We start from the raw sequence: 21,905 nt of genomic DNA, 5'->3' as shown, positions 1-21,905 counted from the left end.
AGGTACAAGAGCAGCAGAGGGCTCACCGCGTCTGCTGTGACTGCCTTCCGCAAGGTACCAAGTGTGAGCAGGGCACAGATCCACTGGCTCCACGTGCAGAAGTCAGGGCAGGGCGGGACGAGAACAAGTTGGGTGTGACAAAAACAAAATCCCCAGCCACAGCCCCAAACCCGACCAACAAGCAGTCCCAGATGTAAAAACGCACCAGGGTCAAACTCACCATCATGTAAGGGTCATCGACGATAGGATAAATGTAATCCGTGGTCTGAACCAAAGAAAGACCGCCGTGCCTCAAAGGAATGACACAAGTATCCATTCCAATGCCTGCGAAGATGAAAGTTACCATCACCCCAAAGTCAAATGGAAAAGCCGCTTCATTTCCTACCACTGGTGTTGTGAAGACGAACAGTCGTGTGCACGACACTTAAGGAACAGTGCACCCTGCCAATAAAGCAGCATGTTTCCTATCAAGTAGCATTAACTGAAATAAACGTGAAACAGAACTAGCTTAAGATAGAAAGCGAGAATAAAATTCGTTAGTCATGAAGACTCAACTTCTACACGGTACAATTTTTAGACTCTAACGATGCTTCAAATGGAAATTTCCCCTTCATATTACTGTATCATGTGACTGGCACCACAGAGAATTTCCTTAAAGATGAGAAAGTGTAAGTGCAACTTGGGTTGTCTTATCTATAGGTGCTTTGTGAACCGATCTTCAGGCAATTATTCTATTTTCCCCAACAGAAAATCTGTAAAATCTTTTACACACATAAAAAAAAAAAGTTATGGGGCACCTGGGTGGCTCGGTCGGTTGAGCATCCAACTTTGGCTCAGGTCATGATTTCGTGGTTCGTGAGTTCGAGCCCCACATCAGGCCCGCTGCTGTCAACTTGTCACTGGAACAGGTATTCATATTCATTGCTTCCAGTCAAGCAAGTACATACTCTGTGGTACCTAGGTGATCTGTTACGTAGGTTCCCGGAAGCATTTTTTAAGAGGAAACTTTAACATTTCATGTTATTCCTCTTGTGGAAAACTTGTAAATGGCACCTTTACTAACTTACATTATGAACAGGGAAAAATACTTTGCTAAACAGGCCTGTAGGAAACATTTCAATTCATTAAGAATTGTTTCTAGGGGTTCTTTCCCGGTCTCTCTCAAAAAAAAAAAAAAAAAAAATTGTATCTAAATGTTTAGAAAGATAACATGGACAATTGATGATCTAATTAGAAATAATTCCCTTTTACTCAAATCAGTTTAGAAATGATGAAGACTGGGCTGCCGTAGGCTACCTTTCTTTGAAAATCACCTGTAATGCAGGTGTTCTCAAATTCAGACTGGCCTTCCCACCAAGTAAGCTGAATACCCAGTGCTTTCCTATGCGTCTCTCCAAAGGATGCCCTCCAGGCCTCTTGGGATTATTTCAACTTTGTGGTGAACAGCCGAAGGCAGAGAAAGAGGATGAAACAGCAAAGGACACAAGCGCACAGCAGGCACCCTTGCAATTCAGAATTCCAAATCAGAATCCAAACAGAAGGAGAAGTCCTGTCTGTATCAGGCTGAAGTGAACACACCAGTACCTTTCATGTTTTGCTTGAGCAACACTGCTGAGGCACAGCTAACCCAGATCCACAACAGCAAAATACCCAACAGAGGCCGACTCATAGGGCACCTTACTTCCCCTGGCCTTGACCCCTTATTACGAATGCAAAAACAAAATCAGGTTTAATAAAAAGTCACAGGCTCATCGAAGGCGGGCTGATTTTCTGCAAAGCAGAGTCTGGATGGCAAGTCTCACAGATCTGTGACAATGGAGCAGGCTGCCCAGGTAGTGAGTGATCCCCAGCGGGAGGTCAGACCCAGCAGGGAAATGCACGGAAATTCATCCCCGGCAATTTCACCCGAGGGCGGCTGTTGAGCAGGTAAGTGCCAAGGTGAAGAACCACAATTTAACTCATATTGAGTCTCCCTACATTGGTAATGCCAACCACAGGTTATTCTGAGAATGTTACTATTTGCTTTAGAAAAGAGTGAAACGCTGTTTTCTTCAGGGTTTTCATGTAAACTACAGGACTCCTGAAATAGACTGAATGCAGTTGCTGAATGTTAGCTTTCAATGTTTCTAATCTGGTTAATCCTAAATTTGAATTAAATAAATGTGAGGGACGCCTGGGTGGCTCAGTCGGTTGAGCATCATCTGACTCTGGCTCAGGTCATGGTCTGGTGGTTTGTGTGTTCGAGCCCGTGTCCTGCTCCCGTGCTGACAGCTAAGAGCCTGGAGCCTGCTTCGGATTCTGTCTCTCCCTCTCTCTCTCTCTGCTCCTCCCCTGCTCACGCTCTGTCTTTCTCACTCTCAAAAGTATATAAACATTAAAAAAAAAATAAATTAGAATCGTGAAGAACTTAATTTCTACTTATATGCTGCATCAGAGCATTCGGAGTGGTGACTCTTGAGCCTGTGTACCAAAAAGCCAACATTTCATTAGTAACGTTTCAGATCAACTATATTTACATGATGTTTTTTATATACAATGCATTAGGTTAAATCAAATATGTTAGAATTAATTTCTTCTGACGCTCTCTGTTTTAAAGATTCAGAAATTTGAAATTATACATGTGGCTCACATCACATTTCTTTTGGACAGCACCAGTCCGGTCCGTGGTGATTGGGGGAGAGAGGGACAGTCCAGGGAGAGGGCAAGCGGTAACAGAGGAAATTGCCACAGAGTGGAGGAAGCCTCAAATACCAGAATGAGCGGTGCAGATTTAATTGTCAGTGGATGCTGGAGAATTCTAAGCTCTCAGCAAGACTGAAGCCGTCAAGAAAAAATAACCCAATGATCACACCATCACCACCAGTGATGGTGATCAATACTCGATAGCTCGTAAGTACCAGGCAAGAAGCACCGATTTTAACATTTCTTTAGTTAGCATACATCTAAATAAACATGTGTACATTTAACAACTGTTACATCTTAGAACCCGGGAGGTAGGACACTCTAGCTTGGAAACAGATAGGGGTGCCTGGGTGGCTCAGTTGGATAAGCTACCGACTTCGGCTCAGGCATGATCTCACAGTCTGTGAGTTTGAGCCCCACATCAGGCTCTGTGCTGACAGATCGGAGCCTGGAGCCTGCTTCGGATTCTGTGTCTCCCTCTCCCTCACTCTTGCTCGTGCTCTCTCTCTCCTTCTCAAAAATAAACAAAACATTAACAAAAATTTAGAAACAGATACACACGGTACATATACACACACAAATAATTTCTGGTACTTCCAACAATTACAAACAGTTCATCTTACAGACTGGGAAACTGTCACTCAGAAGGGTAAGACAGTGCACAGATTACCAATAGTGACAAGTAAGTGACTGTTGTCAGGATACGAATCTACATCCAATTCCAAAGCAAAGTTGTTGCTATCTGGATATACCACTTCTGTACAAGGTTCTAACACTATGTTTTCTTCAGCGTCCCTTTGTTTGCAACCTGGGGTCCGTGTACCCCTAGAGAACACCATGAACGCTACATTTTGTGGGTGTGCATTTTTCTGGGAAAGGGTCACGGCTTCCAATGACTTCTCAAGAGCCCTGTGTGACTAGACTCCTTTGCTACCGTGTTCTGGTAACAGATTTTTCTACCTCTCCCCTTGCTGCTGACATCTGTCCCCAATGCCACTGCTAGGTTGCAAGTGGTGCAGCCCCTCTCCTCACTTCAAACACGCCGGTCTCAGAGACCCGAGGGCAAACAGTACGGTGGGCGGAGGAATCAGAGGACGAGGACTCCAGGTCCTGACCCTCACCGAGTGACACGGAATGACTTACTCGACCCTCGCCGGCATCACGGGGCTGAGGGAAGGAGCGAATGATGTGACCCATTTTCAAAATGCTTCACCGCGCACGGCATGCTCAGCGAGGTCCACAGGGAAGTCAGAAAGAGGCATTACTACTTTACACGTAAGGTTTTTATTGCATCTCCTTTTGCCCATTTGGCAGCGTCCTTCTCTCGACCACGTTATCTGACAGCTTTCTCGGTATATTCTTGTTGCCTGACAAGTACGTCGACAGCCAATCCAGCTCACTCCCGTGGTATTTCTCCCGGCTTCCACACCAGCTAGACGACAGTGGTTTTTGCACTGAACTCCTTCCTGGGAGCCAGCCCCGAGGCCCCTAGAGTGTGGGGTGTGAGTTTTCCTGTCTCCCCACCAAAGCAGCTCGGCTTTGATATATTCTTTGGGGAAGAAAGGAGGATCTCGGGTTGGAGGACAGAACTACACAATAAGACAACGGGTGAAAGTAAACGAAATGAAAGCCTTCTGTAAGAAAGCTGATCAAGTCGAGTACCACGACTACCAAGCCCCCAAACTCCTGGAATACATGCCAAACACTCAACAGGCAAAGCGATCACGGTGTTTCGCCACGTCCTTAGCGCACCACATGATAAAAGCTAACAATTTCCAACAGCCTAGAATTTCTTTCTGTGTTTGGGAAGAGGCAAACCACTAAAAAAGGAATTTAGTAAAGAAGGAAAACCACGCTCTCGATGCCAGATCACGTCCCAGGGTCAAGCACAGCTTCAGTCTTCTCCCTCCTCCCCACAGGAGCTCGGCAAACAGTGCATATTGCAAAGGAACCCCAATTCCTCCCCAACCCAGTCACTGCCCCCAAAGCACCGCACGATGACGCACAGACACACCTTTCTTTCCTAAGGCAGAGAAGAGAACGCAGGCATTTTAAGGAAAGTTTTAGGACAGAGGCATAAAGGAGTTTCTGCTTAACCCTCAGCTAACTACAAAATTCGATTTAGCAAGAAACACTTTCACTGTAACAGAATTGTCTCAATTGCATACTTAATAGCTTAAAAAAATGGCTACAGCACATTCCTTGATGCTTTTCAAGTATTTCCTCCAAATAAGCTACAATAATGTCATAGCTATCACTGCTTTGCTCTTTGGATCCTTGCAGAAATTAGATTTAAAAAAAAAAGAAGAAGAAGGCAACATGGGAGGACAGAAATTTGGCTTTTGACCCACTGACTACAACTGCAGCCAAGACGCTGTACTTGGGGAAGTATAAAGGGAAGAAGGGCTCACGTACCAAGTCTTGGCATCACTGCTCCCAGAAATTGCTCATCTTCTTGGAAGTGGTTCTCTTGTAAGGATTCCAGCAGTTTCTGCAGGACATCTTGGGGCACTTTGCAGCCAGTGCCCTTGAGTTCAGTGAATCTGGTTAGCCGGAAGCTCTTGTCCAATTCATAACTTTCCGGGTTAAAGGACTCCCGCGTAGACATGGTTCTTGGGCACACACACCTCACAGCTGGGCTCCTCCCCTCCCGCTCCTAGCCTCCTGGTTTCTTTACAGATCCACCTAGGCATCACCAAAACACAAAGACACCATTACAAGAATGCTCACCAGTATTTTGCTAAGAATCAAGTGAATACAAGACGGTGCCGAGCATGGAAAGAGTTGAAATCATCCAGACCAGGGATATGCCGATTTGAGGCCACAACAGTTCATTATAGTGATGCAGAAGCCCAAAGAACTCATTTAAGAAGTTGACTGTACCATCAGACATCTTCCAGGGAAGGTCTGAGGTCTGTGTTGCTCTAACTGTGGCTCTGACGGGCAGCCAGGACGCCTCCCCTGAAGAAGGCACTACGGGCCAGCTGGCACATGACACAAGGCCATCTTGAGCAGTAAGTCTCATAGGCTCTTCTGGCGGCCAACATCATGAGAAAACTTCTAGTCACTTCATCTGTCAGCCTAGAAGCACTACGGTTTAGAAATCAAGAAGTCTTGGCTAAAGTGACTTTTCTAGAAAACCTTTTAACATCTTCTGCTGTCCCCCACAGAAAAATAAAATGCCCATTAGACACGCTGCAGGAAAAGGATGCTGACGGAAACGCATTTGATGAAATCCTTCGTGATGCTCGATTCACTTTTAGAAAAAAGCATGTTTTCATTCTGAGCCAGAAGGACAACGTGATCCAAAACTAAGGAAGCCTCACTAAAGAACAGAACTTGAAAGAAAAGTGGAACAGCTGTTTAACACACCAAGATTAATTTTCTCCAAGAGAGCAGTGGAAAGTTTTCTAACGTTTTAATGCAGTGCTCTTTCCTAGAAAGCAAACATCCCACCCAACGAACCAGTACCCACACATCATTGAGAAAATATGCTTGCTCCTGGTCGTTACCACTTGGTTGCAGAACTAAAATGAAAAAAATCACACTGTACGAAATCCCTAGCATTAACGTACTTGGTACCACTGGAAGTTTCTAGAGCAAGCCCTTCTAAGTCTGAAGTCTCAGAGGTGCAACCAGAATCTTACATGCACTCCCAAGGTTTATGAACCTCCAGATTGATACTTTACTGGGCATAGAATTACAGACACCCCAAATTTCAGGGTCAGTTTCCCCTATAAAATTTACGATGAAGAACATGATTCCCATTTATAGAGTTTCCTATCCCCTGGCAACCACATCACTTATTTAAAATTAATCTCCCTCTCTCACACACAAAACAAATAAATAAAATAAATCTCAGAAAGCCTGAGTTTGGGCGGTAATCCAACCTGTCTTTACAAAAACATCTTTAGGGTGAGCAATCATTTCAGTTTGAAACGTACAACAGAACAGGAGTAAATCTTCAAATACTCCAAGAAAACAACCCATCCAAGAGAAGGGTGGCAGGAGAGCAAAGGAAATTACCTAGAGGGGAATTCTGAAGCCATTTTAGAGTTAGGAAAAGTCCAATAGCACTTTGACTTGCTAGAGTTTGGAACAAAACAGTCCTTTCCTCACAAAACGCCTCGCATTTAACACCGCCTCACTCCTACCAGGAGGAAAAAAAAAATCCAACTCACGAGGCATCGAGTTATTTTCTTACCTCCAAGCCTAACCCCCACCCCCCAAAAAAGAGGCGGGGAACTGGGGGGACTAACCATCTTTCAAACATAACTTCTACCTTCCCTGATTTTTAAGAAGAAAAATGTCTAAAACACCTTAAGTCCAAAAGCACTGTGAAGTTTTAAAATTCCAAATGGAACGAGGGATACACATCACACTCACATCCAAACCTTGCAAACTTACAGGTTTTGGAGGGTGGGTGTGAGAAAACGGGGGGTGGGGGGAGATGTGCTCGGGGAAATCGTAACTAATGGGGGGGAGTAAATTTGCATAATAAGAGAGCTTCAACTCCAACCCCAAAGCTGCATGTTTACACCTTTAAAACAATGATATGAATATTTAAAGACAACGGTTAACCCTTTCCTTCTCGGCCACCTTTTTTTTTTTTTTTTCTTCACCGAGAGCGCCAAGCGGGCCGCACAGCTCGGGGAGCACGGTAAGCGGGGACGGGAGAGGGTGCAGCCGCAGCCCCATACCTACCTCCCTACCCCCAAGCCCCTAAGCCCAGCAAAGAAACAATGGGGTGGGCTCCGGGCCCGGCGCGCGGGGACCGGGCTCTCTCCATGCAGCACGCGTCCAGGAGGCAGCCGGAGCGCCGAGGCCGGCACGCGGGGACACCTTAAATCTCAGGCTGCCGCCTTTAAAGGCAGACGCGGCCTGGGCTCTTTGTGCGGCGCGGCGCTGCGGGCTGGCCGCGTCCGGGCGGAGGCAGCGCGGCGGCGCCGCCGGCTGGGCCATGCCAGCCCGATCTCCCCGGCGGCGGCGGGAACCGCAGGGAAGGCGCGAGGCGCGCACGGCCAACCGGCCGCGGCGGGGCGGGCGCGAGCGCGGCGGGACCCCGGCCCGCGGGGCCGGCCCGGTCGGGGCGCCCAGGGTCAGGCGGCGCCCGCGGGCCGGAGGGCGCGCGCGTGGGGGCGGGGAGGGCCCCGGAGGCGCCGCGCGCCGCGCCCGGGGACCGGGCTGGGTTCTCCCGCCGCGCGCGCGGGCCGCCGCCGCCGCCGCACAAAAATGTCGGCGGGCGAAAAAATTAACCCCTGCGTCGCCGCCGCCGCCCTCCCCCTCCACTCCTCCCCCGCCCTCTCCTCCCTCCCTCCTTCCCCGGCTCCGCGCGGCGGCGGCGGCGGCGGCGGCGCGGGCGGTGCTTCTTTTTTAAAGCGGCCCCACCAAGCCCTGGCTCTGCCCCTCTCCAGGCAGCGCTGGAGAGCGCCGGCCGTGCGCGGCTCCCGGCGGGCCCGGGCGGCCCGGAGGGGGATCTGCACGGCCGCCATGGGCCTGCGGACGAATATTCCCCTTTAAGCCTGGCGTCGCGCCCCCCCCTCCCCAAGCCAGGCGCTTACCGGTTCGCTTTGCGCCCTCCTCCTCCTCCCGAAAACGGGACTCCGGCGCTCCCACAATGCACCGGGCGCGGCCGGGCTCCCTTAAGCGTCGCCTGAATAAAAATGCCGCTCCCGGCGGCGGCGGCGCGGAGGGCGGGAGGGCCCGGGCCGCGCCTGGGCGCCGCGGGGGCTCGGCCTGGCTCGGCGGGCCCCTGCCGGGAACCGGGCCGCCGCGCTCCGCCGTGCGCCGCGCGCGAGGGGCCTTTAAGGGCCGGCTACCGCCCTTTAAGAGGCGGTGGGCCGCGGCCGGAGCGTCTCGGTGGCTGCGTGCGGCCCGGGAAGGGGGCGGGGGCGATGTGCAGGCCCGAGCGCGGCAATGATTGGTCTCGGGGGAGGGGTGGGGGGTTGCAAACCCGAGGAGCGGTGGCATCCGTTGCATGATGCAAAAAGGATTGATTTCAAAAGTTGCGAGTTGCATTGGCAGCAGCCTTTGGCGCCCGGGCCACCTACTTTTCCTCGACCCGCCGGAAGGGCCGGGAATGTTTTCCAAAACCTGGCCGGGCTCCACCGCGCTACACCCTGCGGGACGCTGTACCTGCTCCCCGAGCGCCGCCGTCGTTTCGTACTGGGAGACAATGACCGTGGAAACAGTTTCAAAAAGAGTAGGAGCAGAGGAAAAGCCGCCTCTGCTGCGAGGGAAGATTTAAAAACATAAACGGCGCGTCTGATTAATAGTGACTTGTGTCGTCTCTCCCTTCTATTGTTTTAGCCTGGCTCAGGAGTTAACGTGAGCCTCACTGGATGTGCAGACGTCCTGCAAAGTTTCTTGAATGTTCAACGTGCTTGGGAGGGAGTCCGAGCTCAAGGTTCCTCAGTTACATTGTTTGCTCTTCACATGTCCAAGTAAACATGGCAGCCTAATACTGTGTGTGTTTGAATTAACACTGATAGGACAGCTTCAGCTTGCGAAAGTGCTTTCTTCGGGTTTTCAACTCTCGGAGGCACTGCCGATGAAAGTAAAGCAAAATGCTTTCATAACACTACGTCTTTTAGGGCTTCCCTCAAAACCGAGGAGTGTGGAGGAATGCCGACGAAACTTTGCTCGGGTGGTTCGGCATTTTCTAACTGGGTTTTGGGGGCAGGGATGTTTTTGGTAACCGAAAGGTGCTTTATGTTGCGGGTCAGATCTGCGGGCTCTGCAGATGCCCTTTTTCATTCTTAAAATTTCTGCCGGACAATTCCTCGGGGTGTCAATCTTGGTGAGGAGGCAGAAGTGATGCAACGAAGCCGACCGGCTGATGCAGGCTTTTCTGCGCTGTGGTTTTTTTCTGTGTGCCTCTACAGGAAGTTAGGGAAAAACATAGTAGCCCGGATTCTCCGATGTGAATTGTTGGACTTTTTTCTTTTCTTTTCTTTTCTTTTTTTTTTTTTTTAAGAATGGCACGGCCCTGTGGTTGGCAAACCTGGATCCGCATCTGCATCACCTGGGAAGACGCCTGTATGCACACCCCAGACCTCCAGACCCGTGAACGGAGGATGCAGATACCTTTAGTCCTCGCATCTCCTCCCTTTTAAGATTGATTTTGTGAATCGTTGTGGGGTTTGGGTTTTGTTTGTGCGTTTTTAATTTTTTGTTTTAGTCAAAGTCACAACTAGAAAAAACAATTTGGGGGGTTAGGGGCAAGGTGAGTGGGGCCCTACATGAAGATCATGTGTCATGCTGAGGAGTTTGGCATTTGTGCCGTAGGCAGCAGAGTTTGTCAGATTTGTTTTTTTTACAAGTTGAGCTTGTAGAAAAGGCTGCACCTCATCTGGGAGGATGCCGACTCCTGGAGGGGAAAACGGGGCCACATCTCTAATTAGCAGGTAATTGTAGTAGTCGAGCATGGAGTTGAGGGTATTTGAAATGAAGCAGCGGGAATGTGGACAAAAGAGAGGAGTGGAGGTGATTTAGTGTGTGGTTAGAGGAACAAGCATAAGATGACGCCCAGATTTCTAGTTTGGGGGGGGTCTGGGTGGGTAGTGATGCTAACTGAAATGGAAACTATGGGAAGGCAAACAAGTGTAGGGGCGAGTTCGGCTTTGAAAATGTGAAATTTCAGGCACCTGCCAGATAGTCTAGGCTGAATGCAATGGGTCACACAAGAGCTGGCGCTTGGGGTGGGGGTGGGCTCTGAGTTTGAGATGCAAATGTGGGACCATCAGCATGTAAATGGAGTTTCTAGCCTCGGAAAGAGGTGGGATTAACCGGGAAGGAGAATTGTGGAGGAAAGTGAAAGAGACCTTGGACAGAGCCCTGCGGGGCTTCCTTGTGGAATGGCTGGCGGAGCAAGAAACTGATCCGTGCAGAGTCTGTGGGAGGCCAGCATCCTCAAAACCTGTTCCTTCCTCCTCCAGCACCCCAACCCCTGGGTATGGAGCTCTCAGCAGCTCTGCAACAACTGGAATCAAATTCTGAGCACAGGCGGTAGACTCTTGACTGAGCTACGGATGCCTTCATTCGTGTGGAGTCGGTCTTCAGCCTTGGGGCCAGACGATCCACTGGATCTCTCCACCCTCCTTCTCTGTCCTAAATGCAGGGTTCTCTGTGCTTCCCCCAGCCAGCTTTTCTCCCACCAGCCTTTGTCTGAGTCTTCCCCAGCGGAGCCATCAGAGGACCATCTTCCCTGAGTTTTCAGGTCCTGCTGATGCCAACTGAAAGATGGTTGTCCTAGGTTCCTTTACCCCGTGGACCCTTAAAAAATACGTATTTACCAGCCCTGCCTCCAAAGATTGTATCTAGCTGGCACGATGGGTTGAGTTATGACAAAAATTCTTTGCTCGGCCAAACTTTAGTCAGGCTCCTGAACTTTCTAGGCTCAGCTGTGTACTTCCTTGTAAAATCCAGTTTTAGCAATATCCGTGCCCCCGTCCAATATCTGATCAGGTTCCCCATCCCCCAGGTGATGTCTGATCATCCTGCCTTTAGCAAGAATCCTGTTAGGTCGGTTTAGCCGGAATCCCCCCACCCCCACCCCTGTTATTTCCTCTTCCTAATTTTCCACCTACAGATTCCCACCCTGCTCCTTGGCTGTAAATTCCCTCTTGCCCGTGCTATATTCAAGAGTTGAGCCCAATCTCTGTCCCTCACTGCAAAATTCTGTTGCAGTGGTCCTGAATAAAGTCTGCCTTACCATGTTCAACACATGTCACAAACCGTTATTTTCTTTAATCATTGTGTCCCCCACCCCAGAAGATGTATCGAAGTCCTGACTTCTGGTACCTGTGAATGTGGCATTATTTGGAAAGGTCTTTGCAGATGTCATCAAGTTAAGATGAGGTCGTGGTAGATTAGGGTGGGCCCTAAACCCAATGATTTATGAGGAAAGGGAGATTTGGGGACAAAGACACCGGAAAAAGGCCACGTGAAGACTGGGACGGAGATTGGAGTGAGACAGCTTCAAACCAACGAACGCCAAGGATTGCTTCTGACTCCCAGAAGCAAGGAAGGCCCTTCATTAGAGCCATCAGAGAGAGCATTCCCTGCCAGTGGCTTGATTCCAGACTTCTGGTCTCCAGAACTGTGAGAGAATACGTTTCTGTACTCTGTACTGAGCCACCCAGTTTTGTGGTCTTTGTTACAGCAGCCCCAGGCCACTAATACAGCTGGTCGGGGATATATGCTGGGGGGGGGGGGGGGGGAAGGAGTACTAAGAATCCATGCTTTTATTTATGTTTGTTTGTTTTTATTTGTGGGGGAGGGGCAGAAGGAGAGAAAGAATCTTAAGCAGGGTCCATGCTCAGCATGGGACTCGATCCCACAACCCTGGGATCATGACCTGCGCCAAAATCAAAAGTTGGACGCTTTTTAACCCACTGGGCCACCCAGGCGCTCCAAGAATCCTTGCTTTTAATGGGCTCCCCTGGTGCTGTGGATGCTGTGGGGGACACTGCCCTAAAGGATTCTGCTTTCTCAGAAACCCAGAGGGACAGGAGGCCGCCTGTTCCTCCTCCCACATTCTGTTACCTCCAAAGCAGCTCCGGTCACGTTACTTTCCTTCTGTCCTGACTTTCTCACTTTGGGTGTTTGCTATCCAGCGTTAACCACCATCTATTGCCGGGATAGTCCCTCCCCTACCTTGTTGGAATCTTGCCCGTTCAAGAGTGACCCCTGATTTGTCCTGGGTGGGGGGAAGGGTGGGGGGGTGGTGGCAGGTGGGAGGACTCTCCAGTCATGACTAAGACCTGGTAGGTGATGGGTGCCTCAGATCTAACGACTTTGGCCTTCACTCCTCTGCACCATAAACTGTCTCCTCCCTGGAGATGTTAAGCACTGACATCCTATCTCCTGTCGCCTTCCCGTCTCTTTACACCCACACTTCCACCGCAGGGGGGCCACCAGTCTCTCAAAGTGGCCCCTTGCCCTTCCATCCAGGCTGGAGCCTTCACCAAGCTCCCCAACCTTGTCTCCTGCACCGCCCTTCTTTGACCATATCTACCTGCAAACATCCAGCCTTACGTCCCTTCCATCCACCGTCTCCCTACCCCACCCCACCCCCCCTGCCACCCATTTCACCACATGGAGAAAACTCAGAGCTCAGAGGTCGTGCTGTGACCGATGTATGATCTCTGGTGCCAACCGGGCTTTCCCGACAGCTCAGAAATCTCTAAGTATACTGTTCCGAATGTTCATTGTTCTCTGCCCAAAGTCAGTCCTGTGCTGTTCAGCCCTCAGAAGCAGATGCAGCTCAAGAAGGAAACGGATGGGGCGTCTGGGTGGTTCAGTCGGTTAAGCGTCTGACTTTTAGTTTCTGCTCAGGTCATGATCTCGTGGTTCAGGAGATCAAACCCCGCGTTGGGCTCTGCACTGGCAGTGTGGAGCCTGCTTGGGATTCTCTCTCTCCCTCTTTCTCTCTGCCCCTCCCTTGCTTGCTCTCTCTCTCTCTCTCTCAAAATAAATAAATAGAAAGAAAAAGAAAGAAAGAAAACAGAGGCGCATAGAAGAAACCCTCCACCTTTCCCACACTGTCCCCACCCCACCCCTCTGACCGTCAGCGTCTCAGAGGGAGGACTATTTCTCTGTCCAAGTCCGGCCCCTCTCTGTGCACCAGCTGCCCCCCTCCAAGTTGAGGACTTGCTACACACACCATGCAGACTTTAATGAATATCATCTCTTAGAATTCTCCCAACAGCCTTGTGAGCTAGGTACTGAGATATACCCTTCACGGTGGAGGAAAGTGGGGCTCAGACTGATTGAGTAACTTCCCCAAGATCACTGTCTTACTTGAGGTTCCTCTGAGGCAGATCTCGAGACGAGGATTTGGGGGAAGGGAGTTTATTTGGAAGGTCCTCCCGGGAAGCACAAGTCAAGAAGTGGGCAGAATGAGGGAAGGGAGAAAGCCACAAAGAATGTAAGCGAGCAGGTTACCCCCGTGGGCTCAGCCTTGTTGGCATCTATCCGGGAAACTGTATGGAACCCCCTCTGGTAGGCAGACCAATGCCCCGGACCCCAAAGATGTCTGTGTCCCGTCCCTGGAAACTGTAAGCATGTTGTGTTACCAGGCTGCAGATGGAACTAAGTTTGACCTTAAGGGGGTTACCCTGGATTACCCGCGTGGGCCCAATGTAATTACAGCGTCCTTAAAAGTGGAAGAAAGAATCAAGAGACCCAGAGACATTGGCAGTGTGGCAAGGATTCAGCCCAGTGCTATCAGGAATGATGATGGAGGAAGGGGCCACAAATCAGGGAAGACAGGAGCCAGAGTCTCCAGAAAGGAAAGCACCCCCCCCCCCCCCGCGCCCCCGAGCGGGCACTCTGATCTTTGCCCAGTAAGGTCCAGGTCAAACTCATCCCCCGAACTGTGAGATCACAAATGTGTGTGTGTGTGTTCCCAAAATTAGTGGTAATTTGTGACAGCAGCAATAGAAAACAAATACACCCTCTTCTTTTTATTTTAATGTTTATTTATTTTTGAGAGAGAGCCAGAGCGTGAGCAGGGGAGGGGCAGAGAGAGAGGGAGACACAGAATCCAGCTCTGAGCTGTCAGCACAGAGCCCGAACCCACGAACCGTGAGATCATGACCTGAACTGAAGTCACTTAACTGAGCCACCCAGGTGCCCCCAAAACACCCTCTTAAAATCACACCACTGGGAGATGGGGAGGCAGAGACGTTTCTCCAGGTACTCTCCTCCCTCATCCGCTAAGGGTTGTCCCTGGGGGCAGTGAGTCCCCTATAGCTCGCAGAAGCAGCCCGCAGTGTGGGGCAGGCAGGTGACTGAGGGGGCATGTTGTTCGTGGGCTGGATGCTGTCTATGAAGTTACAGGGGGACTCTGAGGTGGGCTGGGCACAGATGGCATCCATAGTCACTGCCACGGCACCTGGCCGTAAGTGGTCAAGCCAGGGTTCAAACTGGGGCTAAGCCTGGAGTCCACGTGCCTGGCACTGAGGGTGTCCCTGCAGCATTTGAGGCCACTAAGTACATAGTCCTTTTCTTCTTGAAATTCTCAGGGGGTTGATGTTAGTTAGCTCTTCCCTCATTCTCCTCCTAACCTCTTTGGCTCCTGTTTAATCATGAGTTTTTTAAGTTTTTATTTATTTGTTTGTTTATGTATGTGTTATTTATTTTAACATTGATTTATTTTTGAAAGAGAGAGACAGAGCACTAGTAGGGGAGGGCCAGAGAGAGAGAGGGAGACACAGAATCCAAAGCAGGCTCCAGGCACCGAGCTGTCAGCACAGAGCCCAAAGCAGGGCTTGAACCCATGAACCGGGAGACTATGACCTGGGCCAAAGTCGGACGCTTAACTGACTGAGCCACCTAGGATCCCCTCTTTTTTTAAGTTTTTTTTTAAAATGTTTATTTATTTATTTTGAGAGAGAGAGAGAGGGAGGCAGGGAGAGGGGCAGAGAGAGAGAGGGAGAGAGAAAAATTCCAAGCAGGTACCCGACAGTGCAGAGCCCAACTCGGGACCTGAAATCGTGAACTGCGAGATCATGACCTGAGCTGAAACCAAGAGTTGGACGCTCAACCGGCTGAGCCACCCAGGCGCCCCTAAGTTGTTTATTTTTTTTTTTTAGATGTTTATTTTAGTTTTGAGAGAGAGAGAGACAGAATCCAAAGTAGTTTCCAGACTCCGAGCTTTCAGCACAGAGCCCAACGTGGGGCTTCAATGCACAAACTGTGAGATCACGACCTGAGCCGGAGTCGGACGCTTCATCGACTGAGCCACCCAGGTGCCCCTAAGTTTTTTTTTTTATTTAAGTAATCTCTACACCCAGCGTGAGGCTCAAACTCATACCCCTGAGGTCAAGACTCGAATGCCCTTCCAACTTCCAGCCAGGCTCCCCCCCCCCACCCCCATTAATCTTTTTTGGTGCCTCTTTCTTGTCCTTCACACCCCACGCTGATGCTCATCCAGTTTGTCCTGACATCCTTCTCATGCTCTTCTTATGTTGCACATGGCTCCTAAGCTGTGTCATACAATATAGCAGCCACCTCTCGTGGTCGCTACTCAGCGCTTGGCATGTCCGGATTGAGATGTCCTCTCAGTGTAAAAAGCTGCACCGGATTTTGAAGACTTAAAACAAGAAAAAGAATGTAAAACATCTCAGTAGATTTTATACTGCTCCGTTTTGAAATATAATAATCCACATATGTTGGGGTATATTAAGCACGTTATTAATTTCATCCGTTCCTTTATACTTGTTTTTTAAAAAATGTTTATTTATGTTGCTCCTGCGTGTGCATGAGCAGGGGAGGGGCAGAGAGAGGGACAGAGAGAATCCCAAGCGGGCTCTGCACTGTCAGCACAGAGCCCAATGCGGGACTCAGTCTCGACTTGGATGCTCAACCAACCGAGCCACCCAGCTGCCCCTCTTTTTACTTGTCTTAATGTGGCCACTTGGCCACGGAAAATAGCGTGGGGGGCTGACAGTGTATTCCTCCTGGACAGCGCTGCTTTGGAAACTGCCCCCATCTGCGTGGCCCCAGACACGGGCATTCAAGCCCGTACGTGAGTGTTCCAGAACACCCCACATTCAGCAGGTCCAGACCAAAAATAACCATTTCCTCCCAATCCTGCCACAGCCCATTGACTGTCTCCCTTATTTACTCTCTTAGCGAGTGGGCAATTGTCCGTGGTGTCGTACATGCTGGGACCCCAGCTGCTGTCTCCGATCCCCCTTTTCCAGTCTTCACTATTATCCAGCATTTCCAACCTCCTTGCACTGCTCGTATCCAGCCCTCCCCTGATACCTTAGTCCATTTTCTCATCTCTTACCCTGACTAGTGTGGAAGTATGCTACTTTATGATCTTTTTGTTATAAGTTTCACTTGTTTCCATTCAGTCCAAAGTGATTATCAATGGTATTTATCAAAGGCAAACCTGACCGCGTGCTTTCCCTGCCTAGAACGTTTAGGTGGTTTGCATTGCCTCTGGCTCTGTTTCCCCAAGTAGGGAACTCGTTCGTGGGTGTGCATGGATGATTTTAAGTGGTACATATAGGAACATTTTATTTTTCTTATTTAAAAAATGTTTAATGTTTATTTTTTTTGTGTGAGAGCGAGCGAGCGGGGAAGGGACAGAGAGAAGGAGACAGAATCTGAAGCAGGCTGCAGGCTGCAGGCTCCAAGCTGTCAGCACAGAGCCTGATGCGGGGCTTGAACCCACAAACTGCGAGATCATGACCTGAGCCGAAGTCGGATGCCCAACCGACTGAGCCACCCAGGCGCCCCAAGAGCATTTTATTTTTACAGTTATGTAAACACACTTTGGAACGATGTAACCAACATAGAAAACCCATGATTTCATAGACATTATTCTTTAGGACAAAAAAAATGAGTCAAGGAAAAATTAAAGAAACAATAGCCCAGGTGAAAGTAATAGCATGGGTCAAGTACATTTCAGATAAATTTCAGATTCTTTACTATGGTTATATATATATAAAAAAAAAAAAAAAAAAATGGGGCTCCTGGGCGGCTCAGTCGGTTAAGCGGCTGGCTTCGGCTCAGGTCATGATCTCGCAGTCCGTGGGTTCGAGCCCCGCGTCAGGCTCTGTGCTGACAGCTCAGAGCCTGGAGCCTGTTTCGGATTCTGTGTCTCCCTCTCTCTGACCCTCCCCTGTTCATGCTCTGTTTCTCCCTGTCTCAAAAATAAATAAAACGTTAAAAAAAAAAAAAATCAAAACCCTTCATAATCCAGCTTATACTTTTTCTCCCTCGTCTGGTTTCCAGAAGGAACTCTCTTCTATTCAGCTGTGCAGCTGGAGTGGTTGAGTGGTTGCAGACCACCAGGCTCACCTTTTCTTTCTCCACATCACCTCCCAACAAGCGCCATTCCTTTTTTTTGGACCACCTTGTCCCCCCGTCTGGCCAATGGGAGCTAAACCTGTAAGATTCTGCTCCAGGAGTCTTCTCTCTCGCCAGTTCTCTGGCTACTCGAGGGGGAACGACTACCCCATCTTCAGTAGGCAGAATCATGGCCCCCAAAGATGTCCTATCCTAATCACCCGTGAATATGTTTCCTTGACGTGGCAAAAAAAGGACTTTGCAGATGTGATTTAGTTAAGGATTTTTTTTTTGATGAGGAGACTACCCTGGATTATCTGGATGGACCAGTGCAACCTCTGGGGTCAGAGTGGTCTGGGGCCACAAGCTTCTAGAAGCTGCAAAAGGCAAGGAAATTGATTTTCCCCTAGAGCCTCCAGAAGGAACACAGCCCTGCCAGATAACCCATTCTGGTCCTCATCTTGGAACCTATCCTGCTGATTTGCAGTTATTCCGTATACCTAATCTCCCTCCCCTCCCCCAAAGCCTGAGTTCCTTGTGGGAGACTGTCTTGAGTATGTTTGCCTCCCAGTATCTAGCACATCCCCTGGCTTGTGGCAGGAATGGCAGGAGAATGGTGGAGGAATTAGTTGGAGGACAAAGAATTTTAAGGAGGTAGGAGGAGTCGACATTGTCCAGTGCTACAGGAGGTCAAGGTGAGGTAAGGACTAAAAATACATACTGGATTTAAGAGGTCCCTGGTGGCCTTGGGGGGAGATCCTTACATGCCAGGGCCAGAGTCAGAGGCGGGAGTAGTGTGCCGGGGAGACTGTGAGTGTAGACGCCTCTTTCAAGACGCACGTCGGAGCAGGGGAAGATACAGGGCATTTACTTGAGAGGCGAGAGGAGAGGTTTGGGTTTCAGAGCCTGAAAATCTTTGGACGGGTGTGTGAGCCGAAGCAAAGCAGAAGAGACCGTGGATGTGAGAATGAGGAGGGTAACTGGTAGAATAAGATCCTGACTGCAGGGAGCAGGAGAGGAATTCTGGCATGGATGGAGGCAGGAGAGGAAGCGAGCACGACACTCTGGGAGTTAAGTTTGAACGGTGGATTATACCACAGTTTCTGCTTTCCTCGCTAGACTCCGAGTTCCGTGTGTGTTCGACTCAGTTAAAACAACTGACCCTTAAATTTGCTTGCCGGGTGCCTGCCTTCCTCTTGGCGCTCTGCGTGACTAACTCAGTTCTCATGACAACCCTCTGAAGTAGGTACCATTATTATCCCCATTTTGTAGATGAGGAGATCAAGGCACAGAGACGGTAAGTAACTTGCCCAAGGTCACAGAGGCAGAAAGTAGAGGACTTGGATTTGAACCCAGGCCCTCTTCTCCGAGTCCACATTCGCAGATGGAGCCACTCAGTAAGTGGTTGGCAAGTGAATGAGGAGGGGCACTAGCTTCTCATGCTACCCAGTAAACGGCAGGATGGGTTTGCTTTCCGGCATCTCTCTCCCCCCACCCCAAGTGGGGCCCTCGGCATTGCCCCCTCACAGATGAGGCTTCAGTGAAAGGTCCAGCTGTCTACTGGACCAGGGTTGAGGTGGCAAAGATGCCTGAGATCTTGTCCCTTAACCTCTACCTAGAGGTAGGACCCCAGGAGGGCCAGAGAACCTAGGAAGGCAAGATGAGGCCTTAGCAGGTGTAGGAAAGCGACATGGAATCTGTGCCCGGAATCACTCATGGTGGGTACGCTTGCAGCCAGTATTGCCCGGGGGGTGGATTCTGGAAAGGAACAAGCCCCCTTAAGACAGACTTTTAGGCTGCATCTTGATCTTTTGGGGGTCCCCTCTGTCTTCCCCCAGGCCCCTGTCTAGGCTCATTCTTATAACTACACATCTTTCCAGATCAATTCTCCCAAGGGCTTAGTCTCTGGATCCCCATCTGTATAAAAGAAACTGGCTCTTTTCCTTCGCGCTATGAAATTTCCTAGCGATCCAATCCCAATAAAAAATGGATATAGCTGAAAGACCAGTAAAATATTTTTTCTTGCACAACATAAATATGTATTCTCTCTACTTCTGAATATCCTCTCTCTCATTCCACCATTCTTGCCTTAAAAAGTCAGGTTAACAGTAAGTCTTACCATTGAGCAAGATAACTAGTTTACAGGCACTGTGCTCTGGGACCCTAAGAACAGGTCAAAATCCCAATGAAAGAATTGCTGTAATACCAACTGCTAGGTGGAGGTCTCCGAACTGTTGTTTGTTTGTGGAAGGGGAATCTATGAGCTTTCTGAATTTATGGGCAAATTTCTGTCTGCTCGTGCATTTCTGGGAAAAGCATTCCTGGCCTTCACCAGCTCCTCAGAGGGGTCTCTGACCCCAAAATTGAGTAATATGGCAGCGAGTGCTATGGGAGAACAGAATTTCAATTTGGAGGAGAAAGTTGGGATACGGGGAGTACTTTATTATTCCATCAATTCATTACTGCTACAGTAATTTCAATAATCATCATTCACTGTCATCAGTGGTCTTTTACAATCTGCGGTAAAAGCCAAGTTTTTTTGGCAAGAAATAAAAGGTCAGAAGAAATTTAAGTCACGGCATTGGCACTTGTGTGTTTGATTTCGGAAACAGTGAATCGATTACTTCTAAGTGAAGGATGCTTAATAGAGTCAGCCCAAGTTAAGAAGCCTCCTCCAGAGCTCCCCCTGGGTCTCCTGCGTCACACGGCTGTCCCCACCAAGCTGGGGACTCCTTCTGAGACCTCCTCCCCACGGCACCCTACCTGCCCACATTGCGTGTGGCTCTGTGGTCGGACTCAGGAAGGCTCATGGAACCATTTCGAGGTGGCAGATTGATGGCAGGATGGATTCTGACTCAGTCTATGCAGTGACACACGGGGGCATTTATCTGACGAAGATGGACAGAAACACTGTGCCCTGTGTGGTCGGTCAGGAGGCACTCTCCACTGAAATGCAATTAACAATAAGGCAGTTTACAAAATTCTGTCTCTGTGCCTCCCAAAGGTAGCCACATTCCATAAGATCACACCATGCCATGGTATTTTTCCCTGCAAATCCTGTTTTTCCCGAGCACGAAGGTGATTAATTTGGTGCTGTAAAGTGAAGATTTTATTGTTTGCACCCAGTGAGTATCTAAGGCTGCAGAATCATTAAGTTTTTCCCTTTGCCTTTTGATGCATGAGAGATAAAAGATAACACTGGGGGGAGGGGAAATTGTTTATTTTCTTTTATTGCGTTTTCCATCCTTCACCCTTCCTGTCTCCACTGATTCAAATGAGTGATGTTTTGCATATAATTTCAAAAAATGCATAGACCTCCCCCTCCACCCTGTCCTAAATCCCAAGACCTTGATAGCCATCCTCTCTTGATTACTTATCCAATCCTTCAAACATTCAATTCTCTCTTTTTTTTTAATTTTTTAACATTTATTTATTTTTGAGACAGAAAGAGACAGAGTACGAGCGGGAGAGGGGCAGAGAGAGAGAGAGGGAGACAGAGAATCCAAAGCAAGCTACAGGTTCCAAGCTGTCGGCACAGAGCCCGACGCGGGGCTCGAACTCACAGACCACGAGATCATGACCCGAACCTAAGTCAGATGCTCAACTGACTGAGCCACCCAGATGCCCTGAACATTCAATTCTCTCTTTTAAGAAAAGCCACTCTGGGGTGCCTGGGTGGCTCAGTCAGTTGAACATTCAACTCTTGATTTCAGCTCAGGTCATTCTCCCAGGGTTGTAGGATCGAGCCCCATGTCGTGGAGCGTGTTTGGGACTCTCTTTCTCCCTCTCGCTTTCTCTTCCCACCCCCCATCAAAATACATAAATAAGCATAAAAAAAAAAAGAAGAAAGAAAAAGAAAAGCTGCTCTTGGGGTGCCTGGCTGGCTCAGTCAGTGGAGCATGGGACTCATGCTCTCTGGGTTGAGTCGGAGTCCCACGTTGGGTGTAGACAGTACGTAAGGAAAAAAAAAAACTAGGCGATCCCAACCATTTCCAGCACCTCCAGCTTTCTGTCCTGCAGGGGTCTGCAATGTAATAAAAGAAAAGTCTTGATTGCCTTGGTTGGGGCACATCCTTTCCCATTTTTCTGAATTACATGTAGCTGGCTCTCCTCTTTCCACTCATGATCGTATTGTAATGAATCCTGGTTCTTAGGAGCCAGATGCTCTCGCGTATCTGGTGGGGGCAGGAGAGGAAGGGGGAGATGTGGAAAAGCCAAGTCGAGGAGGCATGCATGTGTGGCTGTGTGTCTCAGGTTTACTGTCTATTTCCTGTTCTCAGAATTTGTACAGTTAACATCGGCTCCCGAGCTAAGTCCTAAGCGAACTAGAATCCATTGTTCTCCAAGCAGAGGAGTGGCTATTTGTTCACAGTCTTTGTCCCCAGTGCTCAACCCATGGTGGACTTTACCCTGGG

General features: G+C 49.3%; 1 protein-coding gene and 1 long non-coding RNA gene across 6 annotated transcripts in view; one reads left to right on the top strand and one right to left on the bottom strand.

Annotated features, from left to right (window-relative positions):
• Positions 1-8,512, bottom strand: part of SEPHS1 (selenophosphate synthetase 1) — a 31,160-nt gene extending 22,648 nt beyond the window's left edge. For 2 of the 5 annotated variants that reach the window (XM_086714919.1, XM_086714922.1), the window contains exons 1-3: positions 8,244-8,499; positions 5,098-5,367; positions 221-324 (exon numbers count right to left, since the gene is read on the bottom strand). In XM_086714919.1, coding sequence (XP_086571045.1) covers positions 221-324; positions 5,098-5,290 — 297 coding nt within the window. In that variant the 5' untranslated portion in view covers positions 5,291-5,367; positions 8,244-8,499. Of the gene's footprint in view, positions 1-220; positions 325-5,097; positions 5,368-6,708; positions 6,833-7,386; positions 7,705-8,243 lie in introns of those variants that run through there. The other 3 variants (XM_086714923.1, XM_086714920.1, XM_086714921.1) reach the window with 3 other exon arrangements.
• LOC147579508 (uncharacterized) overlaps positions 7,306-21,905 on the top strand; it is a 91,607-nt gene continuing 77,007 nt past the window's right edge. Inside the window, exon 1 of the long non-coding RNA XR_015254022.1 lies at positions 7,306-7,342. This is a non-coding gene — a long non-coding RNA (uncharacterized LOC147579508). The remainder of the gene's footprint in view (positions 7,343-21,905) is intronic.

The sequence above is a fragment of the Puma concolor genome, chromosome B4 (assembly GCF_028749965.1).
Source record: "Puma concolor isolate L17-30 chromosome B4, mPumCon1.1.hap2, whole genome shotgun sequence".
In the NCBI taxonomy this organism is placed as follows: Eukaryota; Metazoa; Chordata; class Mammalia; order Carnivora; family Felidae; genus Puma; species Puma concolor.
This window is presented reverse-complemented; position numbering and strand designations above follow the sequence as displayed.